This window comes from Rhinolophus sinicus, linkage group LG03 (assembly GCF_036562045.2).
Source record: "Rhinolophus sinicus isolate RSC01 linkage group LG03, ASM3656204v1, whole genome shotgun sequence".
NCBI lineage: Eukaryota > Metazoa > Chordata > Mammalia > Chiroptera > Rhinolophidae > Rhinolophus > Rhinolophus sinicus.
This window is the reverse complement of record NC_133753.1, coordinates 126516276-126544029: the sequence shown is the minus strand read 5'-3', so window position 1 is coordinate 126544029 and position 27754 is coordinate 126516276. Positions and strand designations below refer to the sequence as shown.

At 34.2% G+C, this 27754-nt stretch overlaps 1 protein-coding gene across 9 annotated transcripts in view; it reads left to right on the top strand.

The window, feature by feature from the left end:
- The window catches only part of FER (FER tyrosine kinase), a 372260-nt gene that overhangs the window by 40692 nt on the left and 303814 nt on the right, over positions 1-27754 (top strand). For 7 of the 9 annotated variants that reach the window (XM_019727983.2, XM_019727984.2, XM_019727985.2 and 4 more), the window contains 3 exons: positions 218-485; positions 17077-17250; positions 22340-22439. In XM_019727983.2, coding sequence (XP_019583542.2) covers positions 279-485; positions 17077-17250; positions 22340-22439 — 481 coding nt within the window. In that variant the 5' untranslated portion in view covers positions 218-278. Of the gene's footprint in view, positions 1-217; positions 486-2761; positions 2848-17076; positions 17251-22339; positions 22440-27754 lie in introns of those variants that run through there. The other 2 variants (XM_074328619.1, XM_019727986.2) reach the window with 2 other exon arrangements.

The following is a 27754-nucleotide window of genomic DNA, read 5'->3' as shown; positions in this document are numbered from 1 at the left end:
TATTTTATTTATTTCATTGTACTGGCTAGAACTTCCAGTACATGTTGAACAGACGCGGTGAGAGTGGATATCCTCATCTTGTTCCCGATCTTTGCGATGAAAACATTCAGTTGTAATGATTTTTTTTTTTTTAACCCTACAACTAATGAGGCATAACTTTACTTTGAAGACTAATTTTCTTTTGAGTTAAGATTTTTTTTTCTGTTTACATACACAGATATGTGCTGACTAGAAGGCTCGCTTGTGCAGTGTGGAGGATAAGACTGTGCCTTACAAAAATGGGGTTTGGGAGTGACCTGAAGAATTCACATGAAGCTGTGTTAAAATTGCAAGACTGGGAATTACGGTTACTGGAAACAGTGAAGAAATTTATGGCCCTAAGGATAAAAAGTGACAAAGAATATGCATCTACTTTACAGAACCTTTGTAATCAAGTTGATAAGGAAAGTACTATCCAAATGAATTATGTCAGCAATGTATCCAAGGTAAGAGGAATAATTTCATCATTTGTTATGCATAGCATCATAATTGTGCTTAAGGCAAATACATCATACTACATATGTTATAAACCTATGTTATGTGCCTTTGTGTAGTGTGTAGTGTTCTTCATGTTTCTTGGGCTGGGGTTTGCTGACCTTCTTAGATTTGTGGATTTACAATTTTCATCAACTTTGGAAAAATATCAGCCATTATTTTTTCAAAAAAAATTTTTTAATCCTCCCTCTTTCCTCTTCTCCCCTTCAGGGAGTCTGATACATATTTGGCTGTTTGAAGTTTCTTGATACTTTTTATTTATTTTTCTATCTTCTCTCTGAGTTTCATTGTGGTTAGTTCCTATTGCTATGTCTTCCATTTCACTTTTCTTTTTGGTTCTTGCCTTTAGGTAACACCAGAGATATGTGTAATCTAGAGTGAATTTATTCCTCTACTAAGGCAAGAACCTCCTCAGTGCTCAAAGGGTGCTCTTCAATTTATGAGGTTTTGCACCCTGACTGTCGGGACCCAGCATGATTCCATGACTCCATGTGAGCTCTAGATAGTGTTCCCTTATGGGTGGGTTATTTCCTTGGCATAGAGTAGTTTCCTCACAGCCTTGAGTTGATTAGTACTTAGCTATTAGGTTGGTGCAAAACTAATTGCGGTTTTTGCAAGTGTTTTTAACCTTTTAAACCGCAATTACTTTTGCACCAACCTAATAATCAAGGGGGCATCTTTTGTAGTTCACCTGAGTTTTTTTTTCATGCAGCTCTCTCCTCTCTAGTACTTTGTCCTTATCTCTTCTCCAGCACCCTGACTACCACTGTGTTTCAGTACTCTGAATTTAGTCTCTTTAACTTACAGAAATTAATGAGTTCTGCATGGCTCTTTCTCCCTGGGCTGTGGCCTGAACATTTTCTCCATTCAGTAAACTGGGATAATCGTAGGGCTCAGGAATTTGTTTATAGTCTGTCAGGGTTCACTGTCCTTCTTTGACTGGTGTCCAGTGGCTTGAATGCTGTTGTGACAAATATATTTTGTTCAGTGTTTAGTTGTTTTAGGCAGGAGGATAGAACAGTTCCTGTTTCTCTATCTTGAGTGGAAGCAGAAGTCTTGCAACTAGTGATTTTTATGTCCTTATTAAAAAAAAAAAAAGTGCACGCCAGAGTTTCAAGGATAGAACAAATATTCCCCTGTGCCCTTCATTCTACTCATTGTCAACATTTTGTCATATTTGCTCTCTTTCTCTCTGTCTCTCTTTCTCTCTCTCTCTGTTATATATATATTTTATATTCTCTCTATATTTATTATATATAATATATATTATATACTATATAACTATATATAGTATAATAAATATATAATATGCATTTATTATATATATACATATATAATATTTTTTCCTGAATGATTTTCAAGTTAGTTGAAAACATCATTCCCCTTTATCTGTAAATATTTAAGTGTATCTTTTCTATGAACATATCTACAATACAAGGACCAAATTTGGGAAATTTAACATTGTACCATGTTAGTATAAAAAATATATTCCATATCCAACTTTTGCCAACTGTCCCAATAGTGTCCCTTTTTGGCATTTTTTTTTTTTTTCATCCTGATTCAGGATCTAATCCAGAATCATTCATTTCATTCAGTTATGTCACTTCAGTTCCTTTAATCTGGAACATGAGTGTGAGAAATCACACTCTGTGCTTTGGTAATTTTTCTTTTTTACTTAAAGTTATTTTAGTGTGCATCTGTCTTTAATCCCGAGGGCATGGTTTTTGAGTCAGGTCTTATTTTTCCTTTTTTGTTGTTTGTGTTGCTTTCAGAAGAAACAGGAGACAGAAGCCTAGGGAGCCATGTTTGCTTTCAATTACCTGGACTGTTTCCACATCAACCTTCGAGCACTTCCTTATTTTCTGACATACTGAAATATTCCAGGCTCATCTTGCATGTTCTCTTTTCCAGTTCTGGAATAAACCTTTTCTTTAGGAATGCTGGTTCTTTTTTAGTAGAGAGAATATTTAGATATTTAACCAAGTTACTATGCATGGAATTTTATGTCTCACAGTACTTTACAATCATATGTACTGCGCAATGAATAACGTTGTTACAGAAGTGTTTTTGTATCATTATGTGTTTTTGTATCATTATGAGGATCTTCATGGTATATTCCTGGAAATGACATTTCTAGGTCAAAGTGTAAATGTATATGTAGTTTTGTTACATATTGCCAACATAAATATAAAATTTTTAATAGATTCTGTACCATTTTGTATATCCACCAGGAATGTATGAGAGTGCCAGTTTCTGCTTAATATGGGCCACAGAGTGTCTTATCAAACTTTTGAATTTTTGTTAATCTGATAGGTAAGAAATAGTATTTAGATGTTTAACTATGAGTGAAGTTAAACATCTTTTCATATGTTTGATAGGTATTTTATTTTGATAACTTGTTTTATTCTATGCTAAAGGTGAATTTTACTTTGTGTTTTCTTATTCATCTAAAATTATACCTGTCAGAATAAAAGGAATCCAAATTGAAAAGGAAGAAGTAAAACTGTCTGTGTTTGCAGATGATATGATCTTATATATAGAAAAACATAAGACTCCCACAAAACCTGTTAGGGCTAGTAAACCAATTCAGTAAAGCTGCAGGATGTAAAATTAGCATACAAAAATCAGTTGTGTTTCTATACACTAACAACAAAGTATCTCAAAAAGAAATAAAGGCAACAATCCCATTTACAATACTATCAGAAAAAATAAAATACTTGGGAATAAATTTAACCAAGAAGGGAAAGATCTATACACTGAAAATTATAAACCATGATGAAAGAAATTGAAGAAGACACAAATGAATGGAAAGATAATCCATGCTCATGGAATGGAAGCATTAATATTTAAAAAATGCCCACATTATTGAAAGCCATCTGCAGATTCAGTGCAATCCCTATCAAAATTCCAATGGCATTTTTTACAGAAGAAGAAAAAATACTACAAAAATTTATATGAAAATACAAAGACCCTGAATAACCAAAGTAATCCTGAGAAAGAAGAATAAAGTGGGAGGCATCAAACTTCTTGATTTCAAGCTATATTATAAATATTAATCAAATAGTAATAGTAATCAAAACAGTATGGTACTGGCATAAAAATGGGCATATAGACCAGTGGAACAGAATTGAGAGCCCAGAAAAAAACTCATACATATGCGGAGCCAAGAATAGTCTCCTCAATAAACGGTGCTGGGAAAACTGGTGTTCACCTGCTGAAGAATGAAATTGACCCCTATCTTACACCACTCGACAAAAATTAACTTGAAATGGATTAAAAACTTAAATGTTAGCCCTGAAACTATAAAACTAATAGAAGGAAACATAGGGAAAAACCTCCTTGACATTGGTCTTGGGAATGATTTTTTGGATATGACACCAAAAGGACAGACAACAAAAGCAAAAATAAGCAACAAAGGCAAAAATGAAAAGCTTCTGCACAGCAAAAGAAGCAGCAAAATAAAATGGCAACTTATGGAATGGGAGACAATATTTGCAAATCATCTATCTGATAAGGGGTTAATATCCAAAATAGAAGGAACTCATACAACTCAATAGCAAAAAAACAAACAATGCCAGCAATCCCTCTTCTGGGTATCTACCTGAAAAATTTGAAAACATTTATTTATAAAGATATATGTACCCCTATGTTCATTGCAGCATTATTCATGGCACCCAAGACTTGGAAACAACCTAAGTGTCCTTCAATAGATGATTGGATAAAGAAGATGTAGGAATATTACTGGATCATAAGAAAAAATAAAATACTGCCATTTGTGACAACCTGGCCGGATCTTGAGAGTATCATGCTAAGCGAAGTAAATCAGATGAAAAAGGACAAGAACCATATGATATCACTCATATGTGGAATATAAAACAGAAAGCAACCAAGAACAAAGTAAACAGACTCATAGACACAGACAATAGAATGGTGGTTACCAGAGGGAAAGGGAGCTAGGGGAAGATGAAGAGAGGAAAGGAGGCCAAATGCATGGTGACGTAAGGAGACTAGATTTTGGGTGGTGAGTATACGATGCAATATATAGGTGAGTGTATTATAGAATTGTACACTTGAAACATATATAATGTATTAACCACTGTCACCCCAGGAAATTGAATTCAATAAAAAAATGGGCAGAAGATCTGAATAGACATTTTTCCGAAGAAGACATACAAATGGCCAACAGGTATATGAAGAGATGCTGAACATCACTCATCATCAATGAAATGCACAATTAAAACCACAATGAGATATCACTTTATACCTCTTAGAATGTCTGTTATCAAAAAAACTAGGGACAAGTGTTGGCAAGGCTGTGAAGGAAAGGAAACCTTTTATACTTTTAATGGGAGTACAAATTGTTACAGCTACTTTGGAAAACAGTATGGAGTTCCCTCAAAAATTAAAAAATAGAGCTATTATATGATCTAGTAATTCCACTTCTGAGTATTTATCTAAAGGAAATGAAATCACTATCTTAAAGAGATATCTGCACCACTATGTTTGTTATAGCATTATTTACAATAGCTAAGATATGGAAAAAACCTAGGTGTCCATAAATGGATGAATGGATAAAGAAAATATGGTACATATACACGATGGAATATTATTCAGCCGTAACAAAACAAGAAATCCTTCTGTTTTTGACAATGTGCATGGACCTTAGGGGCATTATGCTAAGTGAAATAAGTCAGAGAAAGACAAATATTGTATGTTCCTACTTATATGTGGAATCTAGAAAAGCCAAACTCAGAAATAGAGAGTAGAATGGTGGTTGCCAGGAGAAATGGGGAAATGTTGCTCAAAGGGTGGAGATCTAATGCACAGCCTGGTGACTCTAATTAACAGTAATACTGTGTTATATACTTAATGTTGTTAAGAAAATAGATCTTAAGTGTTATTAACACAGGGAAGAAAGGTAATTATGTGAGGGGATGGGTGTGTTAAGTAACCTCATTGTGGTAATCGCTGCCATATGTACTGTATCAAATCGTCATGTTGTACCTTAAACTTATAAATATGTGTTACTAATATTACAATAAAGCAGAAAAAAGTAAAAATAAAATTATATTGGTCAGGATAGTCAGCTCTCTTCTGAAATAGTATAGTGATATAGGTAATTCTGAAATAATCTATTTTAAGGTCGATATTGGCTTACCTTTTAAACACAAAGTACATTGAAATATTGGCTATGTTCCATATACTATGTGGGATTAAAAGTAGTGAAAATGCTTTTTGATGAACCAGCCTTATTATTTAGTGTCATATATGCATATAATGTCACTTGAACCTGTAACTATGTATATATACGAGTATTTACGGAAGTAATTTTTAAGCCTGACTGTAGAATCATTTCTGTTACAACGTTTGATTTTAAAACATGAATTTTTTCCAGTGCAATTTATATCTTAGGGAGCAATTTGAGCATAATGTGATTTTGTATTTGCTTATGCACAAACATGGAAGAAACGCTAGGTGAATGCTCAGAACTACCCAACTGAACCAAGCTACTTCGGGATACATAAAATGCACAGACACACACTGTCATTATTTATCCGCCACCTCTGTTTACTCCTTGTGTTATGAGCCACGCTTATCTGTATATTATATTGCAACTTTCTGTCCAAATTCAGGCAGCTCTTTCTTCTGACACCTACTTTGACAAGCAAACTTCAAGTCTTTTAAAGGTAAAGTGTCATGTTAATTGTAGTACTTATGTATTTTTTTCACCATTTAATTCATGTAAATGATGTGTGCAAAGTTTTTATTAGCTTCCTGTCTTTTTTTAATGCATCCCTTATTAATTTTTGAGTGTTGTGCCTGTAAATCATTTTCCATAAACTCTGTGATTTTTATTGTGTGATTTTGCACACCCCGTAATTATTAATGATACAAATATTTTGTTACAGCAGAACTTGTACATTAAAATTGCTTGAGGAGCTTTAAAATACTGATGCCTCGACTTTATCCAAAACCTATTAAAATCAGAATCTCTGGCTGTGGGGTTCAAGAAATGGTATTCTTGAAAAGCACCGCCGTGATTCTTATTGCAGGCAGAGTTGTGAACCACTGGCCTGGGGAAACCAGGAAACTTTGGAGAAAATGCGGAAAGACAGGCTCTTCTTAATGGGAAGTACCTCAGGTTCCCTTTGCACTTGCAGTTCAATCTTTGAAAACCTCAGTTTTAGGGAAATTTAATAATGACTTGTCTTCTGGATTTCTATATCTGATAAGGACTCAGAGATTCCAAAAACATTCTTCTTATTTAATAGACAAATTCTGAATAAAAATTTTTGTTTCAGAGAACCATTTATTGAGTTATTGTGTGGTATGGAAACTATGCATTTTTCATAAAAATATTCAAGCAAGAAGAAAGACAGCAAGTAGTTGGAAGATATAGTCTGCAGAGAAAAGCTATTTATGGCAACTATTATTTAGGTGTTTTTTTTTAAGCTTGAGTCATCTTGTTGATTATTTTCAATGCTTTACTGTAATTATAGCTCCAGTAGTAGTTTGTTCTTTGACTTGTTCCAGAATAAATACTTTTTGGTATAATGAATTCAGGACACTTAAATTATTTGCCTGTTTATGAAATACTGATTTACATCACCACACATCTGTTACTTCAGAGGTGAAAAGCATGATATATGTTTCTAAAATATATAAATTTTGTCCTATATGTAGTTTTCTTTCCAAAATTGAGTACAGTGTTTCTTTGTATTGTGTATTCATCCTAGTATAACTGATACTATTTACCTCTATTGGCTTCCTAAAATAAAATAGGCACCTAGGATTTATGCTAATTATTTTAGTAACCTGCAATGCTGTTTATTTATGCAACTGCTCTCTTTTTTGGGGGTTGAGGGGGGCAGAATAGGGGAGAATAAAATTTCTATAAATTGAATACTTATTCCTTTTTTTTATTGTGAAATAAGGGATGCATTTATTTTTAGGAACTATTTTTGATCACAAAACAACAACATAAAAAAGTCACAATCACATTTAGGAATTCTGAAAATCTTTTGAAATAATACATTTCATAGAAACAGTATTTTATGATATAATATTACTATTACTCAATATATACAGCATTCTGAAAAACGTTCTAAAGCTTAAGTCTTAAACCAGTAACTTTGTTTCTCTGGGACGTAGGGAAATGAGTAGTATTTGTGTGTTTATCTTAAAGTGGTGCTGTTTTTAATTCTTTAGGGTTGGTTAGGTAAGATGATGATTTATTTCTTAGTTGTTCTGCTTAGGGAGATTTGAGGTGTGGGTCATTATTCTGGATAGAAACCCAAATATAGTGAGAGGCCTCTTTCATTTTCATCTTCATTTCTTTTAACAGAGCATGTCATATCAGTATGACTTACTCATCTTAGCCTAGAAGGACTTCTTCCCTTTAGAAGTTACTCATGCCACAAAGTAGATGGCCTAAAGGGAGCAGATAGCTTTTCCTGATGTCTCTTAGCCTCTAATTTAATGATAAAGTACTAAATACAGATTAATTAAAGATTACTGTGTCATCTGTAACCAGTTTATAAACTACTCTCATCAATTTAGCTTAGGTAGTTGTTCTCAAAGTAATCTTTAATACAAGGGTCTTTAGATTCCCATACCTCTGTATCCCCCAGGCATCTTAGGTTGTATCTTGTCTAGCACATTAAGAGGCAGATTTGGGTTGACTCTGAGCTCCTCCATTCATTATCTGTGTGACCTTGGACAGATTATTTTAATGTCTCTGACACCATGTATAAGATGAAGATATTTGCCTTGGAGTGTTGCTATAAAGACCAGATAAGAGAAAGCCTACAGGTGGTAGGTAATGTTAAAAGAGAGGAGCAGAAGGTTGTCTAGACTAGCGGGCTTTGCTTTAATGGGGTGGAGTAATGGAAACCATCAACCTCTCTTCTGGGGGTTGATGTTGTACAGGACATGAGGGAAGAAAATAACGTTTATTTGATGGAGCTTAAGAGTAAGAGAATGTCCTAAGTATACAGTCTGGTTCATACCTTCTGGGAGCAAATGCGGAGTGTTATGTTTTTTGGTGTTTTTTTTTTTCCCCCCTTCGAAGTCTGTTTGAGAGGTTTTCAAAAAGATTAGATAGAGCGGTAGCTGGAAGCGTTGGTTGGATTTGGGATGAAAGGTAGGGCTTTGTTTTTTAAGGCAACATTGAGCTGATAGAGCCAATTAAGGAGATTTTGGGGATCCAGGAAATAGGGGATAACAGATAGAACAACTTCTCTAGGACATAAATGGGGAATGACAATGGGATATGCGTAGAAGGGTATAGAACAGAATATCACACAGAAGCTAGAGGGAATCAGGCAAACATCTCCAGGAGACTAACTGTAAATGTATTGTTTTCTTTAAAATTTCTAAATAGGCCAGCCCTGCATTAACAAAGCTCCATGAGAAACGGGTCAATAGGAATCTTATGTGGACATAAGCTATAAAACTGAGGATGACAGTAAAAAGGGAAGTAGCTAAGTAGAGAAAAAAATCAGAGTGCTGAAGCTGGCAGACACTATGGAGGTCTTTAATTCAACCCCTAACTTTTGGCAGGAGAAACTGCTGAGGTTATGTGATTTGCTTCTGACCAGTAAAGGTGACTCTGGCTAGTCATTTTTCTTGATAGTGTTCTCCCTCAGAACAATAAAAGTAGCCTTTAAGTTGAAAAAAGAACAAAAACAATTGTGGGGCACTGAGTCTAGGAAGCTGCAAGAAAAAGTATTGGTAAAGCAAAAGTAATTTAGTTTATTTCCTGGCCTGATCTGTGTTTAGGTATTTGGACTTACTGTTTTAGTAGCAATAATAAGATTCTTGTAGTCATGTAGTTTCTGGAAATGGCTGTCTTACTTCTGAGATTGGGCAATGGCTGAGCTAATGCAGCTCAGTGTATTTGGTGCCAGTCTTCAGAACCCAACTATTGACTCTGATTATGTTGATTATATTATTCTATTGTATTTTAAAAATATTCAATCATTTTTGTCTACATAGTATTTTCATTCAGGATTTATTTTAGTTGTTTGTTAGTGTTTAATAATCTGATAATTTATGGTATTTGAAATAACAGGGGCTTTAAAAGGTGAACCCCATCATTGTTAGAAAGACTTTAATTAGAGAAGGTGAAATTCCCCTGACATTAAAGATGACCCATGTCTCGCTGACTCACCAGGTAACCTCAGTCCTTTGGTTCTTTAAAAAGCTCCATCAGTTGAGAATGTACCTGTGGTTCTGGATACCATGACATAAAGTTTGCAGGGAAGGAGACTAGTCAGTTCTTCCATTTATAGGGGAAGAAACTTTTTATAAATTTGTTAAATTTATTGGGGTGACATTGGTTGGTAAAATTATATAGGTTTCAAGAATACATTTCCATAATTCATCATCTACATATTGCATTGTGTGCTCACCACGCAAAAGGGATCAAATATATATATGATGATGGATGGATGGAAGAAATTTTAAATGCTCTAAGAAAAAATGAGACATGCAGGAACTCATCAAAATGAGTTACAGAATCATCAGGATTTCATATATGTACCTAGTTTATAAAAATTATTATATTATCTTTATGAAATATTTGAATGTCCCAAGGCTTTGTGACTCAGATATGGTACTGATAGTACGTTTTGTTTGTTTGTTTGTTTTTTTCCCCATGCTTCTTGTGCTTGGGTTCATTGAGCTTCTTGAATTGGTGGGTTTTAGTTTTTACAAAGTTCTGAATATATTCAACCATTTTTCTTCAAATACTTTTCCTATCTCCTCTCTGTCTCTTTTGAGGTTTCTAATTACAGACATGCCTCATTTTAATGTTCTTTGCTTTATTGCAGTTTGCAGACATTGAATTGCGTTTTTTTTTGTTTTGTTTGTTTGTTTTTTGTTTTTTACAAACTAAGGGTTTGTGGCAACTGCATGGAGCAAGTTTTCCAATAGAGTTTGCTCATTTCGTGTCTCTGTCACATTTAGTAATTATCGCAATATTTCAAATATTTTTATTATTATTGTATTTGTCAATGATGATCTGTGATCCATGATCTTTGATGTTGCTATTGCAGTTGTTTTTGAGGCATCACAAACCACCCCCACATAAGACAGAGAACTTAATCAGTAAATGCTGTGTGTGTTCTCACTGCTCCACTCACTGGCATGTCCCTTGTCTCTTTCCCTCTCCGTGGGCCTCCTTATTTCCTGAGACAAAATATTGAAATTAGGCCAATTAATAATCCTACAATAATCCTTCAAGTGAAAGGAAGCATTGCATGGCTTCCACTTTAAATCAAAAGCTAGAAATGAGGAAGACATGTAGAAAACTGAGATAGGCCAAAAGTTAGGCCTCTTGCACTAATCAATGAGTGCAAAGGAAAAGTATTTGAAGACAATTAAAAGTGCTACCCCAGTGAACACATGAATGGTAAGGAAACAAAACAGCCTTATTGCTGATACAGAAAAAGTTAGTGGTCTGGATAGAAGATCAAACCAGCCTTAACATTCCCTTAAGCCAAAGCCTGGTCCAGACCAAGGCCCTAATTCTCTTCAAATCTATGAAGGATGACAGAGGTGAGAAAGCTGCAGAATAAAAGTCTGAAACTAGCAGAGCTTGGTTCATAAGGTTTAAGGAGAGAAATCATCTGTGTAACATAAAAATGCAAGGTGAAACAGCAGGTGCTAATGTAGAAACTATAGCCAAGTTATCCAGATCCAGGGATCTGGTTATGATAACTAATGAAGGTGGCAACACTAAACAGATTTTCAGTGTGGATGGAACAGCCTTGTATTGAAAGATGATGCCTTCTAGGACTTAATAACAAGAGAGGAGAAGTCAATACCGAGCTTCAAAGCTTCGAAGGACAGGCTGACTCTCTTGTTCGGGGCTAGTGTAGATGGTGACTTTAAGTTGGAGCCAATGCTCATTTACCATTATGCAAATCCTGGGGCCCTTAAGAATTATGCTAGCACTACTCCGCCTGTGCTCTATAAATGGAACAACAAAGCCTGGATGACAGCACATCTGTTTACAACATGTTTACTAAATATTTTAAGCTCGCTGTTGAGACCTGCTGCTCAGAAAAAAAAGACTTTTCAAAATATTACTCCTCATTGACAATATACCTGGTCACCCAAGAGGTCTGATGGAGATGTACAATGAGATTAATGTTTTCATGCCTGCTAACACAACATCCATTCTGCAGCCCATGGATCAAGGAGTAATTTTGACTTTCCAGTCTTATTACTTAAGAAATACATTTCATAAGGCTATATAGTTCCATAGATAGTGATTCCTCTGATGGATGGGGCCAAAGTAAATTGAAAATGTTTGGAAAGGATTCACTATTCTAGATGCCATTAAAAACATTTATGATTCATGGGAAGAGATCAAAATATCAACATTAACTTGGAAGGATTCAAGAGTTCAGTGGAGGAAGGAACTACAGATGTGGTGGAAATCGCAAGAGAACTAGAATTAGAAGTGGATTCTGAAGGTGTGACTGAATTGCTGCAATCTCTTGATAAAATTTGATGAGGAGTTGGTCTTATGGATGAGCAAGGAAAGTGGTTTCTTGAGACGGAATCTACTCCTAAAGATGCCGTGAAGACTGTTGAAATGACCACGAAGGATTTTGAATATTACATAAACTTAGTTGCTAAAACAGTGGCAGGGTTCCAATTTGGAAAGAAGTTCTGCTGTGTGTGAAATGCTATCAAACAGCACTGCTTCAGACAATCATTCATGAAAGGAAGAGTCAATCAATGCAGCAAGCTTCATTGTTGCCTTATTTTAATAAATTGCCACAGCCACCCGGACCTTCAGCAACTACCACCCTTAAGCAGTCAGCAGCCATCAACATGGAGGCAAGACCCTCCATCAGCTTAAGACTCGCTGAAGGCTCAGCTGATGGTTAATATTTTTTAGAAATAAAGTATTTTTTAAAAAATTTAGGTATGTATGTTTTTTATACATACTGCTATTGTACACTTAATAGAGTACATACAGTATAATGTAAACATAACTTTTATGTGCACTGGGAAACCGAAAAATTTGTGAGGCTTGTTTTATTGCGGTTTTTGCTTTATTACGGGATCTGGAACTGGACCTGTAAAATCGCTGAGGTATGTATACAGCCTGTATACATATATTATTAGGTTGGTGCAAAAGTAATTGTGGTTTGAAAGGTTAAAAATAATTGCAAAAACCACAATTACTTTTGCACCAACCCAACAGACCTTTAGAAGGTGTTATACAACTCAGTCATATTCTGTATGTCTCTGTCTCTATTGCTATGTTTAATTGTTTTTTTTCTGTTTCATTTCCCATAATTTATATTGCCATGTGTTCCTGAGTTCTGTTTGAGAGCACAAATGAAACAAGTTACTAGGAAAGAGTTTGATCCTTTGGATCTTGATTTTAAGATTTGGTAGGCAGGACCAGAGCACTGTGAAGTCCAGGGCTAATCACTCCCCGCTACCGAGGCAAAACCTTTTTGAGTATTCTACCCAGTACCCAATGGATTATGAGTGTTTCTGGTGTGGCTGGGCAGAATAGGCGTGATTCCCAGCCATGTGTGAGCACCAGGCACTGTTCGCTGTAATCTTTTCAGCTCATGTAGCTTCCTCACAGACAGGCACTGATCAGCATCCTGCTGAATACTAGAAGGGCGCTCGCTGTGGACCTCCGTCCTCTCCAGGAGTCTGTCCCAGGGACTCGAGCTGCCTTGTTCTTCCTAAACTCTCTGTGGTGTCTCCTCAACTCAGGGATTCTTTTGGGCTCTGCTTCAGTTTCTCCCCCTGTGCACAGCCTCTCAAGTCAGGGCTCAGCTTGTATGTTTTGTTTCTTTCAGCGAACATATCCCTCATTGCCTGATACCCAGTGTCTTCAAAACTGTCATGTCATGTATTTCGTCCATTTTTTGGTAGTTTCAGGTAGAAGGGTAAGTTTGGCTTCTCTCACGCCATCTTGGCTGATTTTATTTTTTAAGATTTCCCTAATAGCATTTTATTTTTCTTCTGGGAAGTTGTAATTAACATCTGTGAAATCAGACCACTTATTTACAATTCAAGATAATACAGATCAGGTGAGGCTTTGCATTATTTGAGACAAAAAAGTAAACAAATATCATTGGTGTGAGGCCCAGGGAATTTTCTCCCTGACCTTCTGTTTACCCCCTATGATGACCCTGTATCTAAAACTCTCTAATTGGGCACTGTAATTAACATAAGTCAGACTTCTAACTCTGACTTTTATGTCTGTGCTGGTTCTGGACTTCTATTCTCAGATTTCCTCTCTGCATTTCCCTTTGGAAAGTACCTCCAGACAGAAAATGGGCAATCTTAGGGTTTTCACTTCCCTTTGGTTCAATCCTGTGCTGTTGTCCAGTGTTTGAAAATAGTAGTTTCATACATTTTGTCCAATTTTCTAGTTGTTTTTAAATGGGAACATGAGTTTGATTTCTGTTACTATGTCATGGCCAGATGAAGTCCCTTACTTGAATTATTAGTTATGTCTGCTTTCTAGCATTAGTCCTAGTAATGTTTTGTTAAAGATTGTTGCATTGCTACTCATAAGTGAATTTATTTTAGTAATATCTTTGTCACTTTATGATATCTGTGTTATGGTCATTTTAGGGATTTTTTTTCATTCTTAGTTCTTAGAAACAATTTAGGTAGCACCAAAGTTATCTGATTCATAACAGTTTGAAATTATTCACTAGCAAAAATGTTTGAGCTTTGTACTTTATTAGAGTACAAAATCATTGTTTTATGATAACCAATGTACTCCATGGTTATTGATCTCTTTGAATTCTTATCTGTGAAACTTAGGATTCAGTCAGGAAAACAGAAACTTCATCAGGTAGTTCAATAGATAGGACCTAATTTGGGGAAATACGTTCAAAAGGTTTTGGAAGAGCTGAAAGCAAACAGAGGAAGTTAGGCAACTCAGAGATTAGTACCTTCATGGAGGCTCTACCATCTGTAAAGCTACAAAGTGGGAAGAGGGCTTATTTCAAGTGTGTGTGCGAGAGAGAGAGAGAGAGAGAGAGAGAGAGAGAGAGAGAGAGAGAGAGAGATTAGATTTACATTGATTTAGTTGATTCCTAAAGAGATGGATCTTGCAATGTGTAGGAGAGGAAAGAATGGGCCTCCAGGAAGAGGGAGTGTTCAGGAAACTGAAGGAACAGCAGTGCTCCTAGAATTTATTTAGGCAGAGAATGGCAAAACATGAAATTGGAAGGATAGAGGACAGATAATAGGAGACATTCTAGGTCTTAGAAGTATGTTGGATTTTTCTTTAAATGAGAAGGAAAGCCAATATAGCGTTTTATGGAGGAGAATGACATTTTTTTTTTTTTTTTTTTGCTACTTTAAGTTGAACGGGTTGGGAAAGAGCATGAGTAGAAGAGAGGACAAAGAGACATGGTACTGCCCTCATGGAGAGTGTTCTAGTTGGTTAGATTAGGAGGTGTTGTAATAATCTAAGCCAGAGATAATCATAACCTCCAAAAGGATGGCAGTGAAGTTGGAGAGAAGTGAGTGGATTTGTGGTAGACTTGGGAGGGAGAATCAGAAAGACTTGCTGATAAATTGTTCATGGGAAAGGCTGGCCTGCATTTCAAAGGAGCAGAGATTTTTTTTTTAGGAAGAGGGGGAATGTTTGCTAGGAGTATTGGGAGTGGGATAGAGCCAGGCTTTTGCTAAAGCTAGAAGATAAGTGGAAAGTTCTGCTAAGAGGTGTAAGGAGTTTTCCAATCACCGAGCAGTTCTTGAGGGTACAGGATTCTGTAGATAGTGTCCTGGGTCAGATTAGGAGATAGTGAGGGCAGCGTGGGATTGACAGTCAGGGTGATACTGCCTTATCTCAGGAGGTTCAGATTTCCCCGCAGTGACTCCAGTGAACAGGGCTATTAGGTCGGATAAGATGTGGCGTTCTGGGAGAAGGAGGGCAGGCCGACCTTGGTCTGTAGTCTTTAACATTGGCTTCCAACAAGGCTTCACCCCTAGGCTTCAAGGACTTCTATGTAGAATCACAAACATTTATTGCTACAAAGCACTTAGAGAATATTTATTTTTTTAAGGTTGAGAAAGAACTGACTCCTCTCACTTTTTTTGGGTAGCCTGAACATTATGCACATGCTGTAGAATGTTTTCCCAACATTGTGTTTTTTAGAGTGACAGTATCAGATAAAAAAGGCAAAGCTGCAAGAGTTATTAGGGCAATTCAGTTTATGTTTTTAATCCATGTGTGTATAGTTTTGAAACTTGTTTTCATCTTTGTTAAAACTTAGGTTTTGATGGAAGAGCTACGGTAGTTTTAAATTCCTTTGTGGTATCAAGAGCATGTTGGTACTACTTAGATTTTCGAATTTGAAAGTAAATGTGATGAGTCTATAGGCCACATGGCTTGTTCCATGTTCATAATAACATTTACAAGTAAAAATGAGCCCCCTCCCTAAGCAAATGTCCTCAAAGGTTTATCTATTTATTTAGAAAAACCTACAGAGCAGTGTATCAAAAACAAGATTACCAAGTCTGACTTGGGTAGATCTATGACTAAGAATTTGCTTTCTTTAGCCTATTGTTTTGCTTTAGATGCTTATTAAATTTTGATTTAGGATTATGTTGGAATATTAACAGAAAGAGAATAATTTTGTTTATTCACAGATAAAAAGTAGTAAAGTAGAAAAAATATTCTTGTAAATATGTGAAACCATATCTTGTCCAGTTTCTGTATCTTTAACATGGATCCCCCTGACTGTGGTAATTCTCCAATAATTGTTTCTGAATAAACAATTCCTCTGTTACTGTTTTCAGTATTTATTAGTTAGAAAATCTAATAACAAATGACTTGTTCTTCCAGAAATATCCATATGCCCACTTGTGCAAACCCACCATTTTGTGTCTCTGCTGTTAAGGCAATGTACTGTCCTGGAAAAACCATTGAGAACTAATGGTATTTATTGAAAGAAGAGAATGCCTATAGATAAAATGCAAAGAATACCTGTATTTCAGATGTAAGCAGCAAAAGAAGAGCAGGTATAAAGACTGAGAAAGCATTTTTAGGAAGGAAGGAAGACAAATTGGTATGTTGGAAAATAAGAAGTCAGGCTAGCCACAAAAGAAGAGTTTCAGGAAGAAATGAGTTGCCAGAGAGAGACAGGTTAAGAATAAAGATGGGAAAATTTCTGTTGCCTTTGACCATTAGGACATGGTGACCTTGCTGAGAACTTGGAATTGTGTGAGCAGAAGCACTATCATGGTGTTGAAAAACAAACAGAAGACTGCAAATGGATTCTCAAAGAGTCCCTTAATCCCTTTCCTAGCAGTTTGCATAGACTCTGGTACTTACTTTTGAAACATTTGCACTTGAAATTGAGAATGCTAAATATGAAACATTCATAGCTCATTGCACAATTGCCAGAAACCTGCCATTTTTATATTAATGTAATAATTTGTATAAAACTAAATAGAGTTATTGAATACTTAAAACACAGCCAAAGGGAAACCTCCAATACAAGTGCTAATTTTATTTCTTTTTTTTTTTTAAAGTCATGGCTACTTATGATTCAGCAGACGGAACAACTTAGTAGAATAATGAAGACACATGCAGAGGACCTCAATTCTGGACCCTTACACAGGCTCACCATGATGATCAAAGACAAGCAGCAGGTGAAGAAAAGTTACATAGGTGTTCACCAGCAGATAGAGGCCGAGATGATCAAGGTTTGTCTTTCCATTCTTGAATTCTTCCTTTAATTGATTTTTAAAATTACGGAAACATTTTATCCTATTTGACTTTAAAAATTGTATAGATATCATTTCCTGATAAGAAATACATTTCAGTGTCTCCAATAAGTAATAATTTATTTTTATTAAATATAAAACATTATTGATTATAAGATGCACTATTACTTTATGTACTCCTACAAAAGAAAAGAATACTGCCAATTAAACTATGATATATTGCTTTTTTATCACTTAGAATTTTCATTTTTTACTTATTGAAATAGTTCTTTCAGACATTAAAAATAATTTGTATCATGTAATACTATGCATAAAATAAAAATGAAAATATAAGCAAAGTCAATTAGGAGATTTTAAAATTTTCTCCACATTCAGCATGTGTCTCTTTTGGATAACTTTTTGTTTTTAATTATGAAAATTTGCAAATGTACAAAAGAAGAAAGAATAGTAAAATCAATTCCCATCTATGTATCCACCCACATATGTTTTTTTCCATCTATATTTACACCAACTTTTTTTTTCTACACTGGATCATGTTAAAGAAAATCCCAGATATTTCATCCATAAATATTTTAGTATGTATTGCTAAAATAAGTACTCTTTAAAAAAATAACTATATTATTATTAATCTACATAAAAATAACAATAATTCCTAATATTAAATATTCTGATTGTGCTCAAATGATTGTTTTTTTAAATGTTTTCTACAGTTGGTTCATTTGAATTAGTATTCAAGCATGGCCCACACATTGAATTTGAATAATTCTCTTTAATGTAGGTTGCCCCCCTCCCTTTTTGAAAATATTATTTGTGGAAGAAACTGGGTAATTTGCTCTATAGAGTTGAAATTCCTTCATTTTGGATTTTGTTATTAGCATCTTGTGGTGTGATTTCACATATTCCTCTATCTTCCAGTTTTCCTGTAAACTGGAGGTTAGATATAGAGGCTTGATAAGATTCTTGCTGTTTATTTGGGGCAAGTATACATCACAGGTACTGGTATAGACTTACTGTTGTTTCATATTAGGAAGTATGTAGTGTCTGTGTCTACTTGTTTATCTTTTTGTGATGTTAAACTTGACTAATAGGTTCCAGTGTTGCCAGCCTGATCAATCTATTAAAAAAGTTTCCCTTCAGCCTTTCACCTAATAATTTTAGAAACAATTGATGTTCACTGCTTAGATCCATTATTTCAGTGGGGGTTGTAAAATGGCAATATTTTACTTGTATCATTCTTAATGCACTCGTTAGCTGAAATTTTTCAATAAAGAATTTTCCTTTGTCAATATTTGGTTACCCTGAGGCGTAGTTCACGTAGGAAAGATATGATAAATGCTTGCTTTTTGCAGTTAAATTGCTGGTTTGTAGTATAATTAATTGGTTCTTTAGCAACTTGAAAAGTTACGACTTCTAGTTTTTGGTCTGGCATATAAGAAGTTTGGGAGTCGCCACTCCATTCTAACAAACAAAAAGCTGAACAAATTGAAAAACAAACAACTCTTCTTAGGTTTATAAGAGAAATGAGATCACATGACAAATGGCCACCCCCAACATTGGAGAGATTGGCAAGCAAATATAGAAAATCACAACTTATCAGAGCAGCAAACTTCTGGGGACTAGTGCTGGTGTAGGAAAACCAGAATGGTAACTGACAAGTGTGGACTACTCTGACAGTTGAAAACTATAGGAGGACCCAGTCATTGAGGAAATCTCACATTTTTGTGAGTTTTACCTACTGGATCTCTGCCAGGTCCTTATATTGAATATTGGAGAAAAATCTCATATTCCTGGCAGTGGGAGGGGAAGAGGAACCATTTGACTATGTCAGAGCATTCTGTTCTTAACAGGCCTTTCCTCAAGAGAAACTGTTTAACCAGAGCCTAACAGACCTGGGGGAAGGGAAAGAGCCAACTTCAGCCCACTCTAGCCATCCTATCTATCGCCAGGGGTGTGGAGACTGGGGAGCACATGCAGAATTCACTGTCCATAGGCACACGCTCAGTAGAAGACTGAGACATAATTGTAGGACTATAACATGCTTCCCCTCCCCTGACAACTTATCACTACATTAGTAAAGACCTATTTACATCATTTGCTTGTTCCCAATACATTATGCCTGGCAATCAAGAAAAAATGGTAAGGACTACAAATAAGCAACAACATAGAGGAGACAGAGCAAGCGTCAGAACCAGACATGCAGGGATGTTGGAATTCAAAACAATGATCTCTTTGTTTTGTATGTTGGGAACTCTAATAGATAAAGTGGACACCATGCGAGAACAGACAGGCAATGTAAGCAGAGAGGTGAAAATCCTAAGAAAGAACCAAAAATAAATGTTAGAGATCAAAAACACTGTAACAGTTGTGAAGAATGGGCTTGTGAGGAAGCTGGACACAACTGAGGAAAGAGTACCTGAACTTGAGGATATATCGATAGAAATCTCCCAAACTGAAAAGCAAAGACAACAAAGACTAAACAAACAAACAAACAAAAAAATACCACACACACAAAATGAACAACATATTCAAGAACTGTAGGACAACTGCAAAAGGTGCAATATATGTGTAAAGGGAATACCAGCAGGAGAAGAAAAAGAGAAAGGAACAGAGAAATATTTGAAATAACAATGACGAGAATTTACCCAAACTAATGCCAGACACCAAATGACAGATCCAGGAAGCTGAGAGAACACCAGACAAAATAAATGATCAAAAAGCACCCTTCCTCCTCAAAACAGAAACCAGAAACTCTTAGGCATATTGATTTTAAACTACAGAAAAACAAAGATAAAGAATCCCAAAAGAAGCCAGAGTAAAAAAAAAAAAAAAAAGCCACCTAAAGGAGAACAAATGTAAGTATTACACCTGATTTCTCAGAAATCATGCAAGCAAGAAGATAGTAGAATGAAATATTTAAAGTGTTGAGAGAAAAAAAAACCCCTAGAATTTTGTACCTTATGAAATCATCCTTCAAAAGTAAAGGAGATTTAAAGACTTTCTCAGATGGATAAAAATGGAGGGAATTTGTTGCCAGTAGACTGAAAAGGAAAAATGATAAGGTTGAAAATTCAGATCTACATAAAGAAAGGAAAAACGTCAGTGAAGGAATGAGTAAAGATAAAATAAAAACTTTTATTTTTCTCTTTATTAATTGATCTAACAGCAGTTTATTGAAGATAATAATAGCACGAATGTATTTGGTTATATATGCTAATGTATATATCTTGTGTGTGTATGTGTGTATGCATACATATATATGTTTAAGTGAAATGAATGACGGCAATGATACAAGAGACAGGGAGGAGGAATTAGGATTATTCTGTTATTATAAGGATAATGTTATTTGAAAATGGACTGGAATTAGTTATAAAGTATGTTGCAAACTCTAGGGCAACCACAGAAAAAATTTTAAAAAGTATAACTGATGTGCTAAGAAAAGAGAGAGAATGGAATTATATAAAATACCCAACTAAAACCACAAAGACAAAAATAGGAATAAATAACATGGGTAACAAATAGGAAACAGTAATTAATATGGTAGGTATTAATCTAAGCATATTAATAATTACTTTGAAAGTAAATGGTCTAAATGAACCAGTTAAAAGATAAACATTGTCAGAGTGAATAAAAAAACAAGATTCAATCTTATGTTGTTTACAAGAAACCCACTTTAAATATAAAACTACATATAAATTAATAGTAAATGGATAGAGAAAGTTATACCATGCTAACACTAATCAAACGAAAGCAGGAGTAAGTATATTAATTTCAGACAGACCAAACTTCAAAGCAAAGGAATTTATCTGAGATAAAGAGGGGAATTACATAATGATAAAAGGGTCAGTTCTCCAAGAAGACATAACAATCCTTAATGTGTATGTGCCTAACAACCTAGCATCAAAATATTGATAGAACTGCAAACACTGATAGAATTGCAAGGAGAAATAGATGAATTCTCTATTACAGTTGGAGACTTCAACACCCCCCGGTGAGAAATGGTCCAGCAGGCAGAAAATTAGTAAAGACACAGTTGAACTTAATAATACCATCAATCAACAATATATAATGAACATCTATAGATTAGTTCATCCAACAACAGCAGTGTACACATTCTTCTTAAGCTCACATGGAAGATTCAACAAGACAGACCACATCCTAGACCATAAATCATATAATACATTTACAAGAAATCATACAATGTCTGTGGTATGACCACAATGGAATTAAACTAGAAATCAATAACAGAAAGATAGCTATAAAATAATCCAAATACTGGAGATTAAACAACACACTTCTAAATAACACATGGATCAATTTGATATTTTTGCTTATTTTCGTGATGTCATCCTTTGTACCATCAGTGTTCGTGCAATGTTTGTTAAAAGTGGGCTCTGAGATTTTTCTTCCAAGTTACTTATGTCCCTTTTGCAAGTGTTTCATGCTGCTGATTTCTTGGTCTTCTGAGATGGTTTATTAGAATATTTTCAGCCAATATCTAAGTTTCTTAATTTTTTTCCTCAAATGCTGTTTAAATGGCTTTTTGACTATAGAATCAGGGACTTGTATTTGTCTAGACTTTCTGTAGAAATAATAATCACGTGCATGCATGCATGCGATTACCACTGTTAGGATTGCTGAATGGCCAGCAGTGATTGTTAGCTGCATCTTCTTTTCAGAGATGCTACAATGTCCAAACAAATTCAGAACTGGTTAATTATGACAACTCAGAGTTACTCCGTACAATTAAAATAAATATTTTAATTGGCTTTTTATTAGAGAAAATATTTCTGTACACAGCAAATTAATTTATTGGTCTTTAAATTTTACATGACAGCACTATTTCTTTATTTGCTCTTTTTAAGAAATGTTTTTTCTTTTTTAATATGCTATTGAATTTATCACTGATTTCTAAATTGATTTTTAATTTATTGTCTGTAATAGTGTATTAAAGAGCAGCTCTGACCTATAAGCAGTAAAAAACACATTATTTCATGCTTTGGAATTTAAGTTTTTGACAATGTAAATTTAAGCATTACAAAAATTTTTTTTGCGTTTTGTTTTTTGACAGGTTACCAAGACAGAATTAGAGAAATTAAAATCCAGCTATAGACAATTAATAAAAGAAATGAATTCTGCCAAAGAAAAATATAAAGAAGCTTTAGCTAAAGGTATGGAAAAAGTATGACAAATGCTCATTTTAGTGATTTTTATTCTTATCATTTGAAAGTTATCATTATAAAGAGTTGATTGAGTCCACTTAGATCAATTTGCATTAAAAATATTAAAATAAGCCAAAATAGACTGATTGTGAAGCTATGTAATAATTCCTTTTTTTTGTTTTTTTAAATGATGCACAATATTTTTGAATAGCGCATACTAAATGGAATTATGTAGCTCCTATAATAGAATTCAAAGAGTTTTAAAATTATCTCTGTAGCATCAGATTTACTTATCAAATTACTGAGTACTAATGAGAAAAATAAGGTTGTAAGGTTGTTTACAAGCCTTTTTAATCCCCTTTTACCTATGGTATTCAAAAGCCATTAAGATCACAAGATCATTTTATAACACTATTTTGCCTTTATAGCTTAATTTTATGTGTCTATAGTACATTTTCATAAGATGTTTTGGAAGTAAAGGGAAAGAGAAACTAATGTTTTAAATAGAGATTTATGGTTATAGTCTTTAAATGTGACTTAACAGCCTTCATATTTAGATTTTTTTAAATTATAAAAGTTAGAGTTTCTTAAAAAAATTCTTTCTGGATAAATATAAGCTTTATTAGAAACTCTATTTTCTTTTGCCTCTTAAGTTTACCTTTCTCTTTTATTGATGTATTTTTCTTTGCCCTTTACTGGTACATTATCTTGTTATTTTTGTAGGTAAGTGAAATAAACAGCTTCTATATTTGGATATATCTTGCACAGTGAAAACACTGTTTTTATTGTTATTCCTAGTAGACTAGAAGAGATACTGATTTAGATGTAGTTCCCTCTACCTCCATCCCTCTTTTCCTTCCTTCCTCCCTATCTCTCTGCCCACCTTGCTCCTCCTTGCTTCTTTCCCTTGTTCCTTTTCTCTGTACCATTCCTTTTTTCCCTCCATCTCTCCCTCTCCTCGCCATCTTTCCTCCAACATCTACCTATGTTTCCCTCTCTTTCTGTCCTCACCCCTCCGAGAATTAACTTCATGCTTCTGCTTCTTGCAGTGCTTCAATTGCCTTTTTAGGGAAGATGAATCCATGTTCACAGTTTCCTTATTTTTAAATAATTTATTTTTCATGTATCTCAGCCAATATTTTGAGATTACAATGTCTTTATTAATGTAAACATCTCTTAAAATGCTATTGTAATTCAATTATCTAAGTTATTTAAGTGAAGAAAAGAAAATAAATGGCATGGACGTTGGAGTTAGATAGTCTTGGATTAAATCCCAACATTTTGTGGTTATTTCATAGATTTTCAAACCTAATTGCTATTCCTTTGTTATTTTTAAGAGTGCTTTAGATGATCAAGAAGTATTTACTGAGCACTTTCTATCTTTAAGTTATTGAGAAAGACACAGTAGTCCTTAGGGCATTCCAGGAGCTTACTCATTTGTAGTTGACATTCTAACTTGAAACTCCAAATCTTACCCTCTTTCAAAATTTAGCTTTTATACCAGGGTACTTTGCTAAGTCATCAAGTGTAGTTTAGAAATAGTTGTGTACGTTTAGCATTTCTACTCAACTTGTCAAAATTGTTAATTTTATAAAGTTTGTTACCTAATGCCTGGCTAGCATTCTCAAATTACTGCCCTATATTATAAATAACCATATTTATATTCACTCAGAACAAGTAATGATTTAATCCAACTGTATGGTAATCCAACTATACTAAGTATTTCACACTAGGTTTGTATATGTTGGAGAATGATTAGTTAGGAAAAGAAATACGTAATTGCTCCAAGTCTTGATGCCTATTTTTAATGCTATTGTTTTACTTTTGTTTAAAAAAATGAAATCTAATTCTGATGTCAGAATGTTTTAAATAGTGTTTGTACCTAAGCTTATATTATTAAAGATTATTCACAGATAATAATTGTTTTTTATTACTTTGGATCTAAATAAAACACCATTTAGTGTTATATTAATATCAGGAAGGCAACCAGAAAATCTTTAGTACTATATAGTTTTAACTGGTCTTTAGAGGTGTATTATTTGATTGAATTTCCTGAAGTTAAAATATGCAAGCTTATGTACATTTGTCTTTCTGAAATGTAAATAAAATACTTCTGAAAATACTATCGACTAATTTATTAGTCGATAGTATTTTCCTATTTTTAAGAATTACTCCCATTAAATCAACTTATAACCTATGAAATACATATTTTTAAAATAAGTTCTTATGTAATTGTGTTTTATATATGAGACATGTAAATTTTTCCTTTACAATCGAACCAGTCAAAACTCTTTATACTCATGTTTACACGAAAAAGTGTGAAGCTGTATTTTTATAAACTTTGTTTCTGTTTTCAAACTGCTTCAATGTTTAACATGGAAATAAGAGTTCTTTTGTGAAGCTATTTAGTCTTTATAAAGATGATGTATAGGGAGTTTTCCAACATTTACAGGCTTTATGTCAGAACTTTAGTTCATCTGGATAGGCCAGATCAGGGCACTTAGGAACCGGCCTTAGGAACCGGCCTTAGGAACGGCTGGGGCACTTCTGGAGTGGCTACCCAAGCTTTGGTTCTGACATCTAGAGTCATTACTTTAGAAATTAGAAGGCCGTGGGAAAGGTCTGTATAACCCGTCATATGGCATCCAGCTGGAGAAGACAAGGCTTTGAGAGACATGGCCTGGAAATAATTCCTATAGTCAGGGTTAAATTCTGTATTTGATCCAGAGTGGGTTCGGAGTCAATGGCTCAGTTATTGCAACTGGAGGTTAGTAGTAGGTAGCAGTCGATCAGCAGGAAGGCTGTGTTAATGCTGAAATTCCAAACTTCTGACTCCTGCTGTATGGATTACACAGAAAACTTTAAATTTTGAATGATAGAATTTACGTCCAGTGGAACATTAGTTTATGTTCAGTCTAATGTAAAACATAGCGCTCAGTTGCAGCATGAATGTAGCATCATTTTAATTAATTTTTTTGTAATATATCTTAAATATTAAACTTGTCTTGGTGTGTGCTGTGCTGAGGGAACAAATGTTTGTATTAAATTGATTTAGACTAATATGGACATTAGTCTATTGATACTATTTATAGCATGTGCACTGAGAACAACCAAAATAATTTTAGCTTACTGAGCTGAAGTTAGTAATTTATAGTGTTTCTTGTTAGCAGCATTGTGTTTTAGAATAAAAGGTTTCTGAATGCAAAATACACAGGTTTTAATTTTCCTATTGTAGATTAAGTTCTGAACACATTCAGTTGGTTAAACACGTGGTTAGGTTTAGCTATAAAGCAATTTTGTGACTCTACATAGCTTGTATTTGAACTAAGGTTCTGAATAAATGCTTGTAAATGGAAAAATTGGCCATCACGTCATCCTTACAAAAAGTAAATGACTGCAAAGGAACCTCCTACAGGATCATGTTGTCTGTGAATAAAGTGATTTACTATTTCTTTCCAATCTGGATGTCTTGTATTTTTTTTTTTTTCCTTTTTCTTGCCTAGTTGCTCTATCTATAACCTCCTGTATAATGTATAAAAGTAAAAAGAGCAAACATACTCGCCTTGCTTCTGAACGTGGGAGAAAGACTTTCACCATTAAGTATGATTTTAGCTGTAGTTTTTCAGACTTTTTTTTTAAAATCAGGTTGAAGAAATTCCTTTCTATTCGTACTTCAGGATGGATGTTAGATTTTGTCAAATGCTTTCTCTGTATCATGATGAAATTACTTTCTTCTTTTTGGTTTAATATGACAAATTATTTGTTTGATTTTGATATACTACACTAACCTCACATTCCTGGGTTAACTCCTTTTGGTCATGATGTATTCTCATTCTTCATATTATTGGATATGGTTGGCTAAGTTTTTGTTCATAATTTTTCATTTATAACTTTATTTCATTTTCATATATGGGTGATGCTCTCTTCTGAATGATTACCTCCTCTTCAGTTTTCTAGAAAGATTTGTGGTCTGTTGGTAATATTTCTGTAATATTGGTAGAATTCACTTGTGAAGCCATCTGGGTCTACTTGTTTTTATCTTTTTCCTTTTTTATGAAGGTTTTTAAACCATAAATTCAATTTCTTGAATTGATATAGGGCTATTTGGTTTATCTTTTTTTGTTATTGTTTGACTTTTAGTAAGTTGTATCTTTAAAGGAATTTGTCCATTTAATTTAAGTTGTTGAATTTATTGGCATTAAGTTGTTTACAATATTTCCTTGTTCACCTTTTTATATTTGTAGAATCTTTGGTGACATTTTCTTTCTCATACTTGATTTTGGTACTTTGTGTCTTTTCTCCTTTTTTTCTAATCAGTCTAGCTAAAGGTTTATCAGTTTTATTAATATTCTCAAAGAACAGCTTTAAAATTTTTTTTTTTATATTTTATATTTTGTTGTGATTCTACAGCATTGATCTATTGATTGATTGATTGATCGAGTGATCAGTTGTTTACCATAGTACTAGATTATTTTAAAAATTTGAGTATAGTTGACATACAATATTACTTTCAGGTGTACAACAGTGATTCAACATCTATATACCTTATGAAATGACCATCACAATGAGTAGTAATTATCAGTCACCATACAAAGTTATTACGCTATTATTGACTATATTCCCTATGCTGTATATTCCATTCCTGTGGTATATTTATTTTATAACTGGAAGTTAGTACTCTTAATCCCCTTCACCTCTTTTGCCCATCTCCCTACCGCACTCCCCTCTAGTGGTCATCAGTTTGTTTTCTGTGTCTGAGACTGTTTCTGTATTGTTTTTTTGTTCATTTGTTTGTTTTTTAGATTCTACGTATGTGTGAAATCATATGGTATATGTCTTTCTCTGACTTAGTTCCCTTAGCATAATACTCTCTAGGTTTATCCATGTTGTCACAAATAGCAAGTTTTCTTTCTTTTTTATGACTAAGTAATCTTCCATTCTGTGTGTGTGTGTGTGTGTGTGTGTGTGTATGTGTATTTCACATCTTCTTTATATCTTCATCTATCAGTGGCCACTTAAGCTTGCTTCCATATCTTGGCTATTGTAAAGAATGTTCTAATCAACGTAGGGGTGCATATATCTTTTTGAATTAATGTTACCCATTTCTTCAGGTACATGCCCAGAAGTGGAATTGCTAGATCGAATGGTAGCTGTGTTTTTGATTTTTTGAGGAACCTCCATGCTGTTTTCCATAGTGGCTGCACCAATTTATCCCACCAGGAGTACATGTGAATTCCCTTTTTTCCATATCCTTGCCAACACTTGCTGGTTTTTTCTTTTTTCTTCTGTTTTTCTGCTTTATATTTAGTTGACTTATGCTCTAA